We start from the raw sequence: 21,146 nt of genomic DNA on the forward strand, positions 1-21,146 counted from the left end.
CTGAGACACCTGAGAACCTAATCCTTAGAGGTATTTGGCTACCAGACTCCCATATGAACAGGTTTTAAGCTCCTTCTTGATAGAAAGTTGATTCTGAAACTCCTTTCAGTTGATAATAGAAATGGCATACTTTAAGTGTAGCAGATCCTACACTATTGGTTTGAAAAGCACTGAAACATAAGCTAGTCTATCCGCTGTAGAATTTACTACCTTGTAGAAAAACAGAAGGTCACTTTTACCCTTGAAGACCCTGCTAAGATTAATAAAAGGCAACTTTATTAAAATGCAGTTCAAGCAAGATTGCAAAGTTTATCTGATGAGCTTAAAAAACACAAAACATGAACTCCTTGTTTATGTTACACAGAGATCTCATCATTCTGTATTGCAGGTGCTATGTGCAAGCTTTTTTCTGAAACCTTGATGGCTGTTAACTGGAGAGCTGCCAAGAGGAGTGTGTTCCATGCTCACACTTCCAGTGACAAAGATCACTGGGGGTATAAAAAAAAAAGCCCATCCCCATACCAATTACTGCTCCCTGTGATTTTAAAAGACAAAACAAAACCAAACCACAACAAAACAAAATGAAAAAAGCAGGAAAAACCTGACTTAGACTATGACCCTCATGTTCAGACTCTTTGACTTAAAATTGCAGCTGTACAGCTGGGGACATAGAAACTCGCATTGGGGGTGAACAGAAACAGGCAGAGGAATCTTTTACATCAGTTTTGTCCCTAGAAAAATCCTAACGTGGAATGGCGTCCTGGATGCTGACCTTTCAAGGTCCCTTACATTCCCTTTTCTGTGATCATGAGAGCTGTTCATTAAGCTCAGGGAGCAGAAAGAAATATCTACTAAGATACAGTTTTATTTTAGGGACTTTTTTTTAAAATCATTAAGAACAAGTTATTACTTAACATGAAATTAATCTCCATTTTGCTGTTGGAAAGGTTATATAGCTCACCTTGTCTAAATGGCATGAAAAACAGATTAATGGTTTGTTGGGGTTTTTTTTGTTTTGTGGGGTTTTTCCCCTCTAAAATTACTTTAATCCTTCTTTCTTTAAACTTTTTGTTCCATTAGTCTAGGAGATTCCCTGAAGAGGCAATGCAAAATTCACAGCATATTAGACAAAGCATCATTTACATATACTTTCTTTTCTGTTTTCATGTAAGAGTAGAAGTGTGTTTCTGGAGAAGTACAGATTGGCTTCGTTTATCTTAACGAGCCATTGCTTCACATCTTTTTCCAAGTTGGAAATTTCTGCTTCTCTACAGAGGCTTTTGTGGAAGAGCTGGAATTTTTTCCACTTCTCCAGTAGTAGCACCAGCCCAGCAAGCTGAAATACTTCATAGAATCATAGAATGTGTTTGTTTGGAAGGGACCTTTAAAGGTTATCTAGTGCAACCCCCTGCAGTATGCACGAACATCCTTAACTAAATCAAGTTGCTCGGACTCCCATCAAGCCTAGCCTTGAATGTCTCCAGGGATGGGGCCTCCACCACTTCTCTGTGCACAGTGTTCCAGTGTCTCACCGCTCTCATAATGAAGAAGTTCCTCCTGAGATCTAATCTCAATCTACTGTTCTCCAGTTTAAAACCATTGCCCCTTGTCCTATTGCTACTCTGTCACTCATTCTTTTATTATGTCTTTTCATTTGGCATGTGAATTTAAAATATGTAATTTACTCTAATCCATTTGTTCCTTCTGTCAACTCCTAGATTAGATGAGTTTTTCTATTGACAGCTTTTTCTATTGGCATGCTCATCCCTACTCTGAAATTTCTGCCATAAACTGCTACGACTGCCTTAGTACACAAATTAGTATGGGATGTGGTGAGTAGGAGTTTGTCATACTGAATAAAGTTCTCTTCTACTTAAACTTTAAGGGCGTGAAGATACTTGATATGATCTCCAAGCAAAGAATTACCAATGTACCTCGAGATGACATAAACCTTCGTCCGGATATGTATCCCTGCAGCCTTTGCTGGAAGGATAATTTAACGCTGATTATTGGCTGGGGAAATTCAGTAAAGGTGCAATTACCTGTCTTTATAATAAATGCTTGCTGTTACCACGGACAAACAGAGGATTATTTCTGAAAAGCAAAGACAACTGAAGAAAAATAAATTTGGGTTGACTACAGCATGCAGAACTCCTGCTGCCATAGAAATGTCATTGGGCTGACCCTCATGAGGAGGAGGAGTGATAGACACCCAACGGTCAGACAGATCTGTGTGTGTGAGCATGCAGCAAATGTAATCCTCAGGGACACTTCTCTGTGCCTTGAAGAGATTTCCTTTTTTGAAAGCTTTTAGAAGGCTGTTGAATTCATTTGTTTTGATTAGCATTAAGGAAGAACAACTTACCATGAGGTATTTTTGGAGGGGATTGTTCGGGAGGCTGAAGAGGTTGTGACTGCTAAAACAGCCACACAATTTTGGTCAAGCATGAAAGGAAAAAGAAGGGATTGGGGGGACAGGCTGCTTTGGATTTTGTTCTGCTTTCAGCAGGGAACCACTGTTTTGAACTTGTGCACTGCAGACTGACTAAGATTAGCTCAGACCAGCACCTGACATGACTTTGTTACAAGCCTGTTAGCTGTTTACAAATAGCAGAGTACTACATCACTCCACAGTGGGAAATTAAAAGTGCGTGGTAGGATAGAGGGAAAGGGAGGGTAAAGTGAGGTAGGCGAAGCGTAAAAATCTTTTGGAGCATTAAAGTTAGGGTTTTGCAAGGGAGGAGGTTTGTCTGAAGCTTGGCATCTGTCTTCCCGCTTGCCTTGTGAATGGTTCACAACTTTTGGGTATTTGTATTTCTTTATGTATACATTCTCTCCTTCTGTTAGTGCGACTTGCAGTAGCATATTCTTACTGAATTGTACAGTAATGAGGTGCAATGTATGAGAAGATACCTAAACCAAGCTCACATATGTGCTACTATGAAGAGATCATAGTGGGAAGATGTTTTCAGATGTCTCTTGTATAGTCTAGCTTCTCTCAGCATATTTATAAGGCTGTGGACTACAGCTACAACTTTCCTGTCTGGTTTTCCTTTTCAGTCATGCATCATCACTGTTTTACAGTTTGTGTTTTTCAAAATACAGAAATGCATGTCTGAGAATGCTTCAATAAGAAATGGAGTTTCTGGGGAAACTTAGTATCATTTTAGGAATTACAGTTTATTCATCATAATGATCCAAATCTCTGTTTCCTAGATTTGCTCAGTAAAAGAACGGCATGCCAGTGAAATGCGTGACCTTCCAAACCGCTATGTGGAAATAGGTATGATTATACAAATACACTCTTTTTCAAAATTATGTAAGCTTTAAAGGTCTTTTTTTCATATTCTAGTTGAAAAAGCTGTTACGAGTTCAGAGGCAATGTGTAGCTGTAATACAAATGTCTCCTCATTTTTAGTTGATGACGTTATCAGAATGTCCTCTTGCATCGTTTTGAGGGGTATTTTATGATATTTTTTATTATTTCTGTTATTATATTTATTATATAGTCTTAAATTCTGTGATCATCTAAAATCAGAGATCCTTGTGTGAGCGGAGGATGTCTTAACTTGGGCTTCAAGCAGATTCCTAGAGAGAGCTAGTTTTTCCGTCTTGGTTACATGGTTAGTGTAGTAGTGAGAAGAAAATAGAGTTTGATTGTGTTGTTTGACTACACTGCTCGTAACTTCTTTTTCTTTTTTTTAAAACATCTCTTTGATTTAGTGCTAGAAAATTTCTTTTTGTTGCCTTCTTGGCTTCTGTGTTTTTTGTTCTCCTTTGCTTTCTTATTTCTCTAGCTTAAGCGATGTGAATGAATTTAATTACTTCTGATTAATGAAAGAGGTCTTGACAAAACGTGTGTATTAAGAAAGCGTAAAGTAAAATTCAAAGGAAATTTAGAGGGGAAGAAAAGGAAAAGTCACAACTGTCTCCAGAAGCTTCTTCTGGGAAAAGGAAGTATCTATGAAGAAGTAGTGCTGGGAAGATAAACAGTCCTTCTGGGGATCTGCAGACTGGAGTAGGCAACATTTTGTAAACTTTGATGCTTCCTTGTCTTGACTCTAATGACGTGAGGTTGTAGGGAAGAGTGTTCAAGCAAGATCCTGACATCTCAGATTAGAATAGTGCATGGCAGTGATATATAAGCTGCTTTCAGATTTCACGGAAATACTGTTTTAAAATAGCTTCTGAAAAACAGCTAGGAGACTTGTTAAACTCTGTAGGAACTATGGATACCAAGAGACAGTAGCCTGCCTAATAGTTAACTGAGACCTGAAAGCTGATTGTTTTTTAAAATTACGTAGTCTCAATAGAATAATTAAAGGTGGAATTCTGGGATATTTGTGAGAATTTTGTCAAGCAGAAGCTCAGTCTTGAGTTTTAGTATCAGATCTTTCATATAATCTAGCTTTCAGAAAATAAATGGAGTTGTTTACATAGTGACAGATGAGTAGAGGCAACTTCTACTTCAGCTGTAATGTGACTACATGGAGGGAGCTAGTCTTACATAACTGTCTACTGGAATTTCATTTAGAAAAAGGGAAAAAAAAAAAAGCTGTCATCAGACTATTTAGGTACAGACCCGAAGGTTAGGGAATTTTTTGAAAGTAACTTTTTCATCTTATGATATTTAGCCAAAAATCTTCTCTGTGTTCTTGAGGGCTGATGTTTCTTCTCACTTAACCTATTAACAACGTGCTAGAGATTTTTCTTTCTGGTTTCAGGTCAAAGCACTGAAAATAGATCTGCCAAATGCTGTCAGCAGCACTCATTGGAATGTGGGTATTAGACTGGGAGGAAAAAGAGAGACATTAGTTCAAATCTCAGTGTAAATTACAGTAGCTTTTTATGTAGTTGCATAAAAGGTCTGCTTGAGAGCCATGTGTCATGCCATAGTAACTATTTCAATTTTATTTCAGCTTTACTTTTCAAAGGCACAGCTGAAAGATCTGATATTATTGATGGCCAGACCAGCAACTAGTATAGTTTCTTGCAAGACCATTAATATTCTAAGTGGGTGCATAAGAGATGCATTTTCATAATGTAAGGAATTTGTAGAAGGAAAGAACATCCTTCAATGGCAGGATAGCTGAATATTGATCAGATGTTTTCACACATAACAGCTTGGCAATACACTTATGAAAAATGAAACCCATAACACAGTATAACTTTTATCTTGTTTAGTTTTGTCTTGTTTTAACCTCCGACTTAACTAATATAGCTGGCTTTTTAAAGATAATACTGTGATTACCTGTGAGAGAAATTAAGTTAGTTGTATAGGTCTCGTGCATGTGAGATGAGATCTGTGTGGCTTTGCTAATTTTATTTGCATTTTTCAGTGTATTAATGGTGTTTTTCTGCAGTAATCTTTTCCATTATCCCTGGTTACATGTTACAGTTCATTGCCTCCTTAGGTCTTCATTCAATGTCGAAGATAAACTCCCGTGAAATGTTTCTATTTAGGTTTAAATGTGTGTTAGCTGGGCAGATCCTATCAGTTTAGCTCTGTCAGTTACCGCTATGAAGTAGTGTATTGATTAGAAAGTATTGGTATTGAATTACAGGCTTAACATGGACTAAATACCATTGTGTTCCTTCTTAAAGAGTGCTTGACCCTTGTGCTCCCTCCCAGTGTATGTACAAAAGCTGTAATGATGGACAAGTTCTGGTCTGAACAGGGAACCGTTCCTCAACTGGAGCCCATGAGAAGGCTCGTTGGTAAAGAACAAATTAGCACTTTGCAGTTAATACAATGCAGTTAATACAATGAAATGGGTTATCTAGTCTTCAATGGCCTGTCAGGTAGCTTGGGATTTTTTTATACTTTTATGGAGAAGTACTCTGGAGAAGTACTTATGGAGAAGAACTCTGCTTCAGTTGCTCAGGATGTTAATGATAGTGGAAAACAGAGATTAAAACTGAAAGTCAATAAAAGACTTGAAGTCAATCAGAGACTTCTTATTTGATTTATTTTAGCCCAAATTTTATCTGAGGAATCTTTCTTGATTCCAGGCCAGCCAGCCAGCCAGCAATGCCTCATGAGCACTTGTCTCCCCCCAAATTCCCTACAAAGTAGAATCCTAGATTAAAAATTACATGTTTTATAGGTGTGGTGTAACAGCATATCTGTATGTTTTATGAGGGTATAGCTGTATAACTGCATGGCAAGTTACTGCCAAGCATTGAGATTACACATTTTTATCTGAAGAGAAAACATGGCAATATTATTTTTTTTTTGGTTTATAAAGTGAGATACAGGGACCTACTACCATAACAGCATTTTTCTCTTTATATAGACAGATCTTGAAGCTTAATTAAGGAATGTGATGAGCAGAAAATTAACTGTGAGTATGCTCATATGTGCAAATGTCTCATCAGAGCAAGTCTGCGATACTGTGAAGTAAATTGGGAAAAAAAATAACCCAAACCAACCCATTTGTGTAGCTGATTCCACTTAGATAGTTTATTAATTTTCTTGGTACAATTAGTCAGGACTATCAGACTCATGAATATTTTCCCTGGTGGTTAATGAAGTTTTCTCTGTTCAGCATGTGATGGAAAAAGTTTTTCAGAAAATGAACTTTGAAGCTTTGAAACTTAAGCACCTGACTTTCCAGTTGTCATCAAGGATGCTACAGGATTTCCTTAAAGGTTGTATCTGTCTGTAGCTAGTGAGTTGTACAGGATGTTGCCATATTTCTAAAGATGGCTTTTATTGCTGTGTGAAATGGACTGGTGGTAGGATGATTTCAGCATCGTGGTAGCACTTCAATTGCACACAACCTGACTGCAAGTAAAACAAATTATAACACTGTTTACAATAGACAAAACATTTTTTCTAATTTAAATGAAAGAGCAGACCTCGCCAGATAGGTGATTACTGGCATTAGGTAATGGACTTTTTTCTTCATGTTTCTGATCAGTGTGGTGCTATAACTGAGAAACATTACTTTGTTTTAATAGCAAAATTCTTGCTTGTTTCCATTCTGTGCTGGTAGCAAGTAGTAAGGCAACAGCTTTCAGGGAATAAGGCTATACAAAGTTTCCATTTTAAGCCTAGATAGGTAGTTTTTTTATTCAGTGATAAATTTCAATTAACAATATTTTCAATGTGCTGCTTCATTTTAATGAAAATGCTCATCCTCTTTGCCATGTGGCATTGGAAGTTAAAAATAGAAAGATTGATTAATGGCTGCTAAGTTTTCTCTAAAGCTTTTTTTGAACCTTCAATGTTCAAATGAAAGTAAATTTGAATATGACTTTTCTAACTATTTTCATTACAAATAAATAGTAGAGGATGTGAATTCCAAGTCTGGAAGCATGGGGTTTTGCATTGGTGTATAGGACGCACCATCAATTTTAGCCTTATCCTACACTACTCTTCCTAGTAAAATTCAGGAAGAATGATACTCTGTTAAAATTTCATCACCATATGTATATGATTAAGTAAACAGTTGCTTGATTTCACATATTGTAGTATGGATAGAAAGTTTGCAGGTAGTTCTAAGGATATTCAAGCCCAAAGAAAGGACCTTCATGCAAATTACTTCACTGCTCCTCCCCAGAGTTTGCAGTTCCTTTTGAGTCACAGTTGACATTTCTTCAAATGAGCACATCCTGAGCTTCCTGCTCATGCTTCTAGTCAGAGGTCAGTGTGCCCTGGAAATCTGAAGGCTGTTGCAGAGACTTATGTGACACAGAAACTATTTATAAGGAAATACTTCAATGCTGGGGCAGGTATTCGTATATGAAGTTTTTCAGAGAAAAGTAAGAATGTTCAAACATGAGATTTGTATTTTTTTCAAGGATTATTTTGGATAATATACCTAAAAGTAAGAATGTTCTTTTAGTTCAATAAAAATATATGTTTTGTGATTTGCTTCTATCCTCCTAAAGACAGATTAAATGATACTTATACAGGACCTTTGCTGGTCCTGAAGCTGCAACTGAATGCACATACTGTAGAAAAAAGAAGAAAAAGTCTTTTTGTATCAAATGCAACTGCATGTACATGATCATAGCTAATCAAAACATGCCATTTTGTATTCAATTTTGTTTTGCATGAGTAAAACCACTGATGGTGAAGATACCATCTTTAAAAACACTTATGGATATGCTGCACTGTGGCCTATAGCAATGACGGCAAATTTTACAGTGTCACAGTTTAGAAGACAGAGGAAACCAAAGCCTCTCTTGAGATAGGGAAAGTAAAACCCCCCACCTCCGAATTGCTATACCTTTGAAATTATGGGGCTTTCAGGCAAAAGATATGGGGATAGGAATACCAGTTCTTTACTAAGAATAGTGCAACTACAAAGGTAATGGTACAGAGAAAAGAACAACAACGAACAAATAATCCCAGAAACTCTGACAGAGTCAGAATACCTGACTTGGGGAAAAAAAAGTCCAAATAAATCCAAATTAAAGTCCTCCTGGAGTGGCAGATGCTGCTCTGCTGGAGTAGAGATGATCCGGTAGAGGGGTCCCCAGAAAAAGTTCTCCTCTATGGGGAAATGGCGGCGGCACCGACCAGAGCTCCACGAGGTCCGTGTGACGGGTCCCGCTCCGGCGGCAGCGCAGCTACGCCCCCCCAGGGCAGGGCTGAAGTTCCGGCGGCCGCGGCTTTTGGGGCGGCTCCCCCCTGACTGCCCTTCATTAACCCATGATTACCCACTAACAAAAGCACCTGCCCCTGGAGTTACAAGAAATGAAAATATCTTCCAACCGGTTTCAACAGATGAAAATAGAATTACACATCTTTGGTTACATATTGTAACCCAAGACATGCAGATATACCTGAAGTAGCTGGTTAAAAGCTAATTTGGGAGAGTGTAGAGGCATCGACCCAGCAGCTAACAGTGCCTAAGAGTTCTAGGTTAGCTGGGCCAGTTCATATTGCTTTGTGGCTCTGCTGCTGTTGATGTAAGAGTGGGCTAGCTAGAGTGAGCTTTTGTGCTGGCTTTTACATTTCTTTCATATATCATATGGAATTTAAAAAAATAATTTAAAAATCCCTCTTTTCCACACGTTGAGTTTCATGTTCATTCTCTGCATGCTAGTTCATCTTCGTGCTTACTTTTCCTGAATGACAATGTTGAAACCTTGGCCCCATTGATGTCAATTGCAAAACCCTCTGACTTTAACCACAATTTCACTCTGTAAATCTGAAGGAGAAAGACAGGGCCTGCTTTTTGAGATTTGATTTAATGAAATAAGGTTTTAGTTTCAGCCCACTGCTTTTGTGTGAATTTTTAAATTCTAAAGAAAGCTGCTTTATAGAGTTTGGGTAAATAATGAGGCATATATTGTTTTGTTTCTGTAGCATGGTGGATTTCATACATTTTGGTTAATGAGGAACAAAAAAAGTTTTATATGTTTCTTCTTTTTGCTTCCTGGTAATTTGTTTGACAGCTGTACATAGATGCAGAGCATCGAGTAGATTCACTGTCAGCATATCTTCCATCTTCTCTTATGACAGGCATAAACATGTATGACACATAGCCATACCTTGGTCATTCCCGTTTACTTCAATACTACATTTGTTTTAATTGTTTTAGATCCTTTTCAAATTAACATTTCTGCAGTGCCTCTGTGGTGGATTTCCCCCCTCCCCCAGCCCCGATCACAGCAAAGTGTCCAGAGAGTAAGTCAAATTAGCCTATTAGTGTTCTGTGCAGCTATTACTTCTGTATTTTTTTTCATTAAGACTTTTTTGATTAGATGCATCAAAGGTTTTTCTAAGGTCAAGAAGCACAGTCTATGCCAGCTATTCTTTGTTCAAGGCTGGAGCAGCAGAGCTAAGCATTGTATTTCAACAAGGCCTCTTGAGGAAGATGAGCTGAGAGAAAGCTGAAAGTGAAACTAAGGAAACTAAACTCTTATTTAAAAACAAAACTCTTAAGTGATTCTTTTTATTTATTTATTTTTGTCTGCCAGAACAGTACGTCTGCTTGATCTTAAATACACCTTTATGTGGATGTTAGAAACACTTTCACTGGCAAAGGAACTGAAGTTCCAGTGAAAGACAAAGAAACACACTTTTTTTTGTAACTGTCCCCATAATCTGTATAAGTGTACCATTCACCATGCTGTTTTCCTCTCCAAATTTAAACAACAATATTTTATATGCCTTTGAGAGCCTTCTCGTCACTTTTTAAAGTTGAAATGAAGGTTTCTTTGCTTATTCATCTAGTTGGCATTATGGATTTTATTTTGTTTTTTCTTTTTCATGTTTGTTCTCCTGCCTTCCATATTCTTTTAAAACACTGAATAGTAAATTGTAAACTGGGAATAAGATACATTATGTAGATGTTTCTGACACATTTAAAGGCATCACTCAGAGCAACATGTGACACAGTCAAAGTAATCTCATCAGTTTTGCAGGGTAGAAGAAAATAACTATATACAGGATTACAAATGTGAACTTATTCCCTCCTAGAACAGACTGAGTGCTCTACCCTTGTGCTGTGCCTTGGTCCCTCAGTGATGTCAAAGTGTCAGCAGTCATTAAGAGAAAAGCGGTGTTTGCTTATTCATTGAGAGACTGGTGTCGAATCTGTACTTTACTTGACAGTATTCTTTTCTCCTATAGTAGGAGGATGATTATTTCTCCTGTTCCTTGTTACTACCTTATCTAAAGAAAACTACCTTTATTGTTAGTGTTATCATACTGCATTTTCTGTTGTTTTGTTAAAATAAATAATTAGTAACTACTTTAGTAAAACAGTAGATATTAATAATGTAGCATGCTAAGCAGTAAGCAAGGAAACTTTTTTCCATGTTTGGGAGAAAATGATGATGCGCCTGATATTGTAAAAGCTTATAGGCATAAGCTTTACTAATATAAGCACTTAGATAATTCCTGTCTTGTGCCCCTTGAGGGAGGAGTTGAACAGATCCAACAGAACTATATCGCTATTTCTGTGGCAGAGGTCTACTTTAATGAGCCTTTTTGTAAATATGATTTAGTATTCTCTTTCTTTTTCTAAAAGTAGTCATCATGTAACTGTCTCAATTTCAAGACCAATTTTAGGAAATTGCATGTTCATTTTTATGAGCAAGGAAAGGGACCGTTAAGCATTTTTTTTTCTTTGTAATGAGAGTATCTGTAAATCTTGCTGTGATGTTTACAATGATGATAAATAAATAATGGTCTTTGTGTTTTCATGTATCATACCAACGGATGTGGCAGTTGTGATTCTCATATGGCCTCATGAACTTGCTACCAATATGCAAACCAGTTGTTCTATTTATTGCCTATTTTATTGAATTTGGTTTTGGTTTTGCTTCTTTTTTTTTTTGATGTGATTACTGAAGATCAGACTGACCATTCATTTCAAGTGTTTTGTCTCTAGTATGTCCTGGGGCACAAACATTTCTTCTCACAAGCTATAATGGAGTTTCATCTGTTAAATGTAATTTTTCGTCTTGCTGATCCAACTGGGAAAGTCTGTAGTTTGTTACGTGTATTGAGTCTTCATTTCTCTGAAGTGCTACTGCTTGCTGTTGATTACTGCTCTGTTTTTTTCTTAAGGAATAGTTAATACAGATTCATTTTTTTAACAGTCTGTTGTCTTTCCTATATTTCAGTTTTCCAGTTTGACACTGAATTCTTCGTCAGCGGACTTGCACCTCTCTGCGACCAGCTTGTTATTCTTTCGTATGTGAAGGAGATTTCTGAAAAAACGGTAATTGTTTTGGTTAAGAGTTTTTTTGCAGCACTAAACTGCCCTGTGATTTGGGCCTTAAATTAGTCATGCAGATCTGATTATCTGTGAAAAAATTTGTAGTCCGCTGGTGGTGAACAGTACTTGAAATTTCTCTGCCCTATAAAATAACGTCAGTGGAGGTGATGCTGAAGACTAATCTACTTACCTTTCAGAAGTCTCATCAAGGTTCCTTTATTTGTTTCAGGAAGCAGAGAAGTCCTTCTCTCTCCTCCTTCCTCCCTGTCCCCCCACCCCATTTTTTCTCTTCTTTACTCTCTTTCTTTCTGCTATTTCTGCACCGGAATAAACTAATAATCTTTCTCAGGCATAAGAGGGTCTTGCTGATGCTGCATCTTAGAAGAAATGAGAGTAATAAAGTTGATCAACTCAAGGAATAAGAGCCCGTATCGCAATGGGACACATGATTGCGAGCCAATAGCATAATTATCTCCCAAGACCTTTAGTTGCCTACACCCAGACATGCTTGTAGATCATTAGAAATTAGAATTCTTGTCAGCTGTTTTTCCTGCGTGCGGGCGAGTGCCATGTCTGTCTCCAACATTTATTTCATATTGCCAAAGAAGAGGCGAGGCAGTGGAGGAAATCCTTGAAGTTGCTGCATGAGAATGGCAGATGCTCTTGATCATCTCTTTGATAATATGTCTGCGTTAGACAACCATCACCATAGTAACCTTCAGCAACTGGGTGCACAAGTTGCCAGGCAATGAGACGCTGTAGGTTCAAAGAAATGCTCAAGCCTGCTGAAATCAATAGGGTTAGCTTCTAGCTCTGCTGCAAGATGTCAGATGATTATTTCTTTATTTATATTAAGGCAGAAAATAGTGTCACAGCAGCATTTCCCAAGAGAGTTAGTACAGTAGTCCTCTAGCACGGGAGAGGCGGTGAAAGAAAAGGAGGCAAACAGATGGGATAAGGAAAGGGGAGGAAAAGGTGGGCTGAAATGCTAGAAAGCAAGGAAATTGGGAAGCTGCTGTTAATGAAGAAGTAGCACAGGAAAGGTGCTAGTGTAAAGGAGGTAGTGGCTGATAAAGGTTAAAGTCATTCTAACTGCTCTAGGAAAGAGATGAAAAGAGAATTTCAGGTGATATAATGGTAATAGAACATAGGAAAGACTTTTCTTTTTTCCATGTATTTGCTTTTAATTGGCCTTTTAAACAAACTCCAAATCCTGGACTTGAATAACTTCACAGTCCTTTGGGTAATTCTAGCAAGGAATCACAAAGAAGCAAAAAGTACTTTCCTCTCTGACACCATGTCTGTGCCCTGTGGGAGTGAGACCCCTTCTGTTGGTGTTTTGACTCTGTGGAGGAGGAGCTGCCTGAGCTTGCAGCAGAAGTGCTGCTCACTACAAATGCTGTTGACTTTTGAGGAACATTGCTCTTCCTACATTTGATTTCACAGCTTTCAAATGACAGCTTTCTACTTGTTATAAATTGCATCAGAATTGAACTCATGACTTGCTTTGATTTTTTTTATTTATTATTTTTTCACTTGCACTGGAAAAGTTAAATTGAGAAAAGACCGAAGTGGTGCTTGGCCCAAGTGGACCTTGACTTAATTAAAAATACAGCTAGTTGAAGACAGCAGTTTCCTTTGGATAAAAGATGAAAATCCATGATTTCATCTTACCATAACCACCTACGTTGCAACTGAAAGTTCGTGTTACTCTAAAATAATCAGGGTTTTAGATTATTCCCAGATTAATTTGTTCCCTACATCTGCTGGACACATAAAAGTGCAAACTTAAACTCCAACTAAAAAAAGAAAAATCCAAGTCTATTTTAGCACCAGAATATCATTGATTCATAGAGCTCTGTCCTTTGGGGCCTGAGCCCAGCTGAGAACGTGTCTTAAATCGTTTTGTTGCTTGTTGAATGGAATAGCTGATGATGATCTCTGATAACTTCTGTGACCAAGAGCAGAAAAATAGTGAGCAATCTCAGGGGAAGGTGTTAGACCTGCCTCTTGGCTAAACCTCCTCTGCACTGATCTGTTCAAGGGAAGCGAGCCAAAAGTAGGAACCACTTTCCTTTTGTTTCAGTTGTGATTACAGGTACTCCATGGAGCACAACTTTGCAACTTGTATGGTTTGTAGTTGAGTACCCAGTGCAAAGTACTGGTCCTTTGGGAATGTTTGCAGCTGTTGAATTTCAGCCTTGTGTGTAGGTGACCATCAGTGTACAATGCTAAGATCAATCATGTGGGATGCAACTAAGAAGTTGGTGTTTTTCTAGGAAGCGGAGTGTTGTGCAAGGCCTAGATTGGATATTGTACAACCCCTGCCTGAGTCCTGTGAAGAGATCTCTTCTGATGCACTGACAGTACGAGGATTTCAGGAAAATGAATGCAGAGATTATCATTTAGGTAGGTGTCCTGAATATTGTTTTGTTTTCATAACTTGGCTAAAAAAGATTTGAGTTGGGAAGACTCGGCCTCCTTTTTCATTTATATGTCAAGTTCTTGAATAACTGTCTATAAAATGCTTATGACACTGAAGTGTAAAGTCACAAGAACTAGTCACATGAAAGAAAATTGATGTGCATATTCAACCATAATGATTTGTAATGTCATCTACTAAGTCAGACATACTGAAGAAGGCATGTAATGTCCAGTATCGTGGAAGGCAGTATCTCTGTTGGAGATACATTCAGCATGTGATGTGTAGCAGCTCTTATATCTCTTTGGACACAAAGGGCTTCAGGAATAGTGAAATGAGTGAGCAGTAAAATGTCTGAAAAAGCTGCTGTAGAGACAAAGATGGAATAAATGTCATTTTAACAGTAAGATGCATGTGGATCAACTTAAAACTGATGTTTAGCTTTTCTGTACTGACAAAACTGTTAGCGTGTACCAGATCCCAGAATGATAAAAGGCAGTGAATAGAAACTGGAGTCTGGCAAGTTCAGTCCAGAAGATAGATTTACTTATTCATCAGGCAGGGAGATTAAGCCCTTGCTCAATATATACCAGAGTCTTTTAAATAAGATGAGGTAGTTTTTTTGATACATGTGTTGTAGTTCAGAAAGATGCATGGCAAAGCATTCTTTCTGGCTTTTTAAAAATCCATGAATCTGATTTTTAACCATCTTCTATGGAAGTATGCTTCAAATCATAGGCTTGTGTACATCAATACCCTTAAGCCACTAGAAATATCTTGTCCTGATCTCCAAAACATCTCTGCTGCTATCAACAGAATTGGGATTTCGTTATACCTGTTCCTAAGCAGAACATCGATGTCCACAGCTTCATAAATATTCTAGTTAATTTGACAAGTCTAAATTTTTTTGATGGCTTAGAAACAAGCTTCTTTTTTTTCTTTTGTGAATTGCTTTTCAGTTCTGGGGTGTATTTTTATGTGCATAGATAGAGATAAAGAAGGGGGGATGATTTTCCTGTACCTGCATAGTATTGATACTGTATCTTCACGGGTTCTGTGGAAGTAATAACTATTCTGAGCAGTCATCTTCTGTGTTTGATTTTACCTTTAAGTATGTTTTTACTTCAAGCGTACTCAAAAATAAAGGCTTATGATAAAAGCAAATGCATTATACATATAACCTTAAGTTATAGCATTGCAAATGCATTATTGTAATGATGTGCTGTGTCTCCAGGGGTTATGGCATCTATCATTTATGCTTTTGATGGCCTTAACCTTGATGGGGAGTTTATTGCAGGCTATGCAGTGTAATAGTCCTCTAAAAGTATAATAATTTGTTCTAAACCATCATAAAGTTTACACATAGTGGATGAATCAGAATTTGCAATAAACTGTAGTGATTTTTTTTAAGATATTTTGCCATTTAGGTCAGTTTTAAGTTATTGGAAAATACAGCTTCTCAAACAAGCATGTTCCACAGGAATAGCCTTGCTGTCTTCCTTGCATTTCCTCTTTTTAAATTCCCCTCAAGGGTGTACTAAAAAGCAAGGCTTTATTTAAGGAAAATATTATAATAATAAAACTGTGTATGCATTTGCAGAGTATTCAGAAGGAGAATCACTTTTTTATATCATCAGCCCAAGAGATGTGGTTGTGGCTAAAGAGCGAGACCAAGATGACCACATTGACTGGCTTCTTGAAAAGAAGAAATACGAAGTAATTTTTACAACATTCTTTTCTTCAAGCTTTCCTGGTTTAGATATTGGAGTGAGATGATGCACTTTGTTAGGTCATTTGGTTTGGATGGTTTCTGTTCCTACAGTCATTGATGAAATGCTTGTAAAGGGTAGGAGTTAACTATGCATTTCTCCATCTCTCTGGAGAGTTGGTTTACCTACTGAAACAGCTTGTCTGAACTGCACCCAAGTGAGATAGCTGAATTAGATGCTTTGAATACTGCTCTCAGCAGTAGATATGAAATGTGTTAGCTGTCAGTGAAAATTGTTAAAGCTGGCTTTTGACTTGAAAGGAGCAGAATAGTTAACTAATGAACCACATGGACATTTTCTAGACCTGTATCAACTAAAGAGGGAAGGGAACTGGGCTTCTGGACAATATTAGGTTTTTCCCATTCTATATCACTTCTACTACAGAACAAATAGAGTACTGTGCTTTGCTCGATGTTACGTTCAGTGTTGAAGCTTTTAAAAGTGAGATAGTATGGGCTCGAACTGTAGGTACTGGTGCTGAAATCAGTGTTACTCACAAAAAAAGCAGATCATATTAAAATACAAAGTTGTACAGTTTTGTTTGAAAAAAGTAGCTCAGTATTTAGTTGTGTAAATGTTGGTATATTAAGCATGTATATCTAAATACCTAAGACAATAATAAATTCTTACAGATGTAATCAGCATGTACCCAGTGGTCTGGATTCTGATGTCCTGAGTTGATGACTTAGAACATTTGTTATGATGCATAAAGTAACTTGAGCACCCATTATAAGGAAAAAAAAAAGTGGGAAAGCCATTCAGCGTGTGTTCCTCTTGTTAATGCAGTTATGATATTCCTCATGCAGATTTGTTTAAACCCTTGTGGATACTTCTGCATCTGAATAGCAATTTCATATGATGAATGCAGTTTTGCAGTTTATGTAAATCACAGCATTTAGTCCCTGAAGACTCCAGCAATTTGCAAGTGATAGCTGTGTATATGCCTTTCTGAAAACCATTCAAGGTAGTAGATAGCTTGTGTGTTCTATGTTAAAGGTTTCATTTTGTTTGTAAAAGTGCCAGCTGTGTTTCTCACATTAAAAAAATTTGAAACAACCACAAATGACACTTAAATATAAATCAGTCTGAGTAGAGAAGACTTTTGGGCTGGGCAAGTGAAAGGTAGCCTTCTCCCACTCCCTTCCCTGATGATTTTTTTTCACAGATTTTGGTAGTGAAGGGTTCTTATTTGAAAACGATCCAATGCGATTGCATTGTCTGTTTCACTGTAATCTTGCGATTTGATCCTAATATAGTAATGCAGAGTGAACCCAGATGGAAACAAAAGTAGTTTTCTCTTTGGTTGACTGCTTTTGTTTGAGTATGAATTCAAAGCTGCTCATCCAACCATGGCATTAAAAATTCTAGTGCTTCAAACACCCTGCTCTGAAAAAATAGTTCATTTATGCAGTTATAGAGCCTTCTGTACTGAAAGGTTGTATATTTATCTAGTATCTGTGTTTTCTACTTTTTAAATATAGGAAGCTTTGATGGCGGCTGAGATCAGTCAGAAAACCATCAAAAAGCACAAGATTTTGGTAAGTCTCAAAACTTCTATTCAAAATAAAATATCTGACGACTTTTAGAATGCTGCAAGATGCTACAAATACATTCTTTGTTCTGTATCGCACCAGACAATAGCTGCTAGGCATATTCCAGCTAGCATTCGGTTTCTTGGTTTCAGCTGCCCAACAGGAATGTGAAAGATGAAGATATCTGAATTTTATGAATTTGCTATTGACATTAAAAGGAGGAGAATTCTACTTCTTTGCTGATGGGGTTTCTGTTTGCTTTTACCTTTATATTAAGTTTGTTGTTATTTCAAGTAACACACAGTATGGCAATATTAGAGAATGAGTGAGGAGTGACACATTTCTCTTTCATTTTTATCTTGTACATGTGACAGAGTTTCGACAGGAGCTTAAAAGGTGCAATTGAAGACCTTTTTAAATGCTATTGCCATTCCGTTGCAGTTTCACATCCACATCTAGTGCTCTCATGTTGCTTTGCAATTCTCATTATTTTACATAGTTACTAACTCCTTTTTTTCCTGTGCAGTTATTTCCCGTGTTTGTAGTTCCTTAACAGAACAGCAGAGGATATTGATGTTTAAGATAAAAGGGAGGGATGATGTAATAGCCACAAAATGATCACTAATTTTCTCTTTCTCTTTTTTGTTTAAAATGACCAAAGTGTGAATATTTCATTAATACTGCTGTTGCTTTAAATTGAAGTTTGTACTTAAGTGCAGAGTGTTAGAAGGTGTGTTTAATTTTTAGCCAGATTACTGCTAATAATATGCACACTGTATATCAGTATGTCTTAAAAATTCTTTTCTACTTGTGTAGTCAAAAAGTTGAATCAAGACCTAAATGACATGGCCATAACCTGTCACAGACTTTGTGTGATTTAGGTGGTCTGTGATGCTTTCAAAAAAATGTAAAGAATTCTGTAAGGATGTCCTGACAACACATTAGGAGAAGAGAAAAGAAAAAAAAAAGCTTTTATCTTGATTTGCAAAAATTTGCTCTGCTAGGATGAAATTCGTTGTGGTTGTATGCAAGCAGAGTTGCTGAGTTTTGGGTCTCTAGTGCAAAACCCATGGAATGTGTTGAGAGAAAAAATGCTGATATCAGGCTTTAAGTGAAGGATTAGTGGTGCAAAGAGTTAAAACAACTCCTACTCTCACTGCCCAGCAGTGGTCAGACCAGTGGCACTACATTCCCACCGCATGACAAGTCTGGTGGTCTTGGGGACTTTTTGGGCTGCAGTAATGATCTCTGTGCCTCTGGAGCAGAATGCAAGGGTCTTAAACAACCGCATATCTACAGCTCCTTTCCTTATACTGTCTTCCCTGCTCACTGGGGAGCTGGCTACAAGCCATCTTCTTTCTTGAGAATGGTGAAATTGAAAGTACAAAACCGGTTCCTATAGTAGAATGAAATCCTAAATTCTGATGTATGTACATGCTTTGGTTTTGTGAGTTTTTTTAAACTTTCTAGTAGATGGACCAATTGAAGTTGTTGGATACCCCTGTTCATATTCTGCTCTGCTCAGTACTGGCCTTGATATTGATCAAAAATAATATGTTCTGCCTTAGCAAACCAAAATGGTATTTTTATAGGAAACAAGAACGTTTTTTATTGTACAGCACTCTTTTTTTTTTTCTTTTTTCTTTTTTTTTTTAATGGAAACAATGTGCTTTTAGTGACGTGATTTATAAGTTACACAGCGGGTACACAGGATTGTTTTGACCTTTATGCCAGTGTTGAGATTCCAGCAGAAGGCATGACAGTTTTGCCAATATAGTAATATATATTAAATGCCTACCAGAAAAATTTTACAGCTGGCCTGTGTGATAAACTCTTGAGAAGTGAAATTTAGTATATAATAATAAATAATAATCTTGCTAAGTTCTTGGTAATTATTTTATGGACCAGCACTAGGATTTCTATTCTCAACTAACTTTTTTTTCTGCCCTGCAAACTTTGTGTTGACAAAGAAACTATCTCATACAATGGCTGTTGATTTTCTTTTTGAGATGACTAATGCAAGCCCTAAATTATGAACTATGCATTTTGAACAGTCCTTAATACGTAGAGGTGGCACAGCCTTCTCAGCATCAATTTGATTATAAGAATTATTTAAAAGAGCATCTTAATTTGAACCCATGAGTGGCCTACCAGTAGTTTGTGTTAAGTGTTCTGTGTACTCTACATCTAAAGGAGAACTTGGGGTATCCACTTAGGGCCTGGTGCTTGACTTGGCAGCAGTGCATACAGGTTGAATGATAGTTACTGTGGCAGTCAAGTAGTTGACTTCCAAACTTTTATAGCTAATTATTTTTATTTCATTTAGGACATTGGTTTAGCCTATATAAATCACCTGGTGGAGAAAGGAGAGTATGACCTGGCTGCTCGGTAACTTATTATTGAAGATTTTCTTTGATGGCTGCAGTGTGTCTATGTGGTGGGGAAAAGCAAAGGCAAATGATTGATTCTAAAGTATTTTGTGATGTTGATTTTCTATGTATTCTGGAGTTTCTGAAGTTTCAAAACATACAGATGTATTACTGTGCCTTGTGTTTTCTTACCTGTAGTGACCTAAAAGTAAACTTTCTAAAGTTTAGCTGGAATTGAGACATACATATTTTGGAAAGTCAACCATGATTTTTACAAGCCACACTAGGTTTTCAAAATTGAGATTTTCTTTGGGTGTTGATAATCTCAGTTTATTAGTGTATTATAACATGCAAGACCATCAGAAGATAATTTGTAGTTACATGAGCATAAATGTCAAATATTGGTATCTAAAGTAAGGATCAGAAGTTACCTGAGATCTGTGTTTTCATGTATATGTAAGCATAAGCGTATCTTTTTAAGAGCTTAATTTTTTCTCAGCTGAGATTTTAAAACTTCACTCATAAAGCTAATATGGCCCTAATCAATAAGGGTTAATGCATGGTAAGCAATGAAACCCTCTTGGATGAAACAAAATTGTAAGATCTGAAAGGAAGAGTACCTAGCATACTCTGCTTGAAACGATGGTTGCCACGATAAGTCACCTTTGAGAGTGTATTGAAGAAAAGAAATCTTGCAGTAATGTTGTCAAATTTGTATTATTCTGTATACCTCCTTCTGTTCTCTCCCCTTTCATCGTCCTTCTAGAAAGTGCCAGAAAATTCTTGGCAAAAACACAGAACTCTGGGAATTTGAAGTGTACAAGTTTAAAGAAATAGGTCAGCTTAAGGTAAGTCGATTTCCGTCACTGCATTCAGGTAACATGCTGTTTCCTGCCTGTTTTGGCCAAGTATCTAAAGAATTGCATTTCATGGTGTTGGTGTGGTAGCAGAATATAACACTGCCCTTGAAATTCCTGCCCAGATCTCTAGCTGTACAATTGTCTTTCAGATTGATGTGTATATGTTAACATGCCTTAAAACACAGTTGGAGATATACCACATCCAGGTATTCAGCTACCTATTTTTAACTTGCTGGCAGCCCTCAAGTAAAAGACCCACGCCCAAGGCCTTTACTTGCAAAGATGGTCACAGTTAAATACATCTTTCCAACTTACTTCTCTCTGCCTTCCAATATGTCCTGAAAAATACTATCCTGGCTCTTAAGGAAAATAACTTCTGCGGGTCCCAGCCTTTCCTGAAAATCCAAGTCCCTTGCAACAGAACCACAGCTTTAAGTGTCAAAGAAGAGTTAAATTGCAAAGCAACAGGGGAAGACATGTGCTGTGTGTTAGAAATGGTGGCAAAGAAGA

General features: G+C 37.3%; 1 protein-coding gene across 1 annotated transcript in view; it reads left to right on the forward strand.

Moving 5' to 3' along the window:
* Positions 1 to 21,146, forward strand: part of VPS41 (vacuolar protein sorting 41 homolog (S. cerevisiae)) — a gene marked incomplete at both ends in the record, with an annotated part of 46,759 nt that overhangs the window by 19,179 nt on the left and 6,434 nt on the right. The window contains 8 exons of the mRNA XM_009874360.1: positions 1,886 to 2,032; positions 3,217 to 3,283; positions 11,590 to 11,687; positions 13,964 to 14,093; positions 15,707 to 15,822; positions 17,357 to 17,413; positions 19,734 to 19,795; positions 20,543 to 20,624. Coding sequence (XP_009872662.1) covers positions 1,886 to 2,032; positions 3,217 to 3,283; positions 11,590 to 11,687; positions 13,964 to 14,093; positions 15,707 to 15,822; positions 17,357 to 17,413; positions 19,734 to 19,795; positions 20,543 to 20,624 — 759 coding nt within the window. The remainder of the gene's footprint in view (positions 1 to 1,885; positions 2,033 to 3,216; positions 3,284 to 11,589; positions 11,688 to 13,963; positions 14,094 to 15,706; positions 15,823 to 17,356; positions 17,414 to 19,733; positions 19,796 to 20,542; positions 20,625 to 21,146) is intronic.

The sequence above is a fragment of the Apaloderma vittatum genome, unplaced genomic scaffold (genome assembly GCF_000703405.1).
Source record: "Apaloderma vittatum isolate BGI_N311 unplaced genomic scaffold, ASM70340v1 scaffold14848, whole genome shotgun sequence".
Classification (NCBI taxonomy): domain Eukaryota; kingdom Metazoa; phylum Chordata; class Aves; order Trogoniformes; family Trogonidae; genus Apaloderma; species Apaloderma vittatum.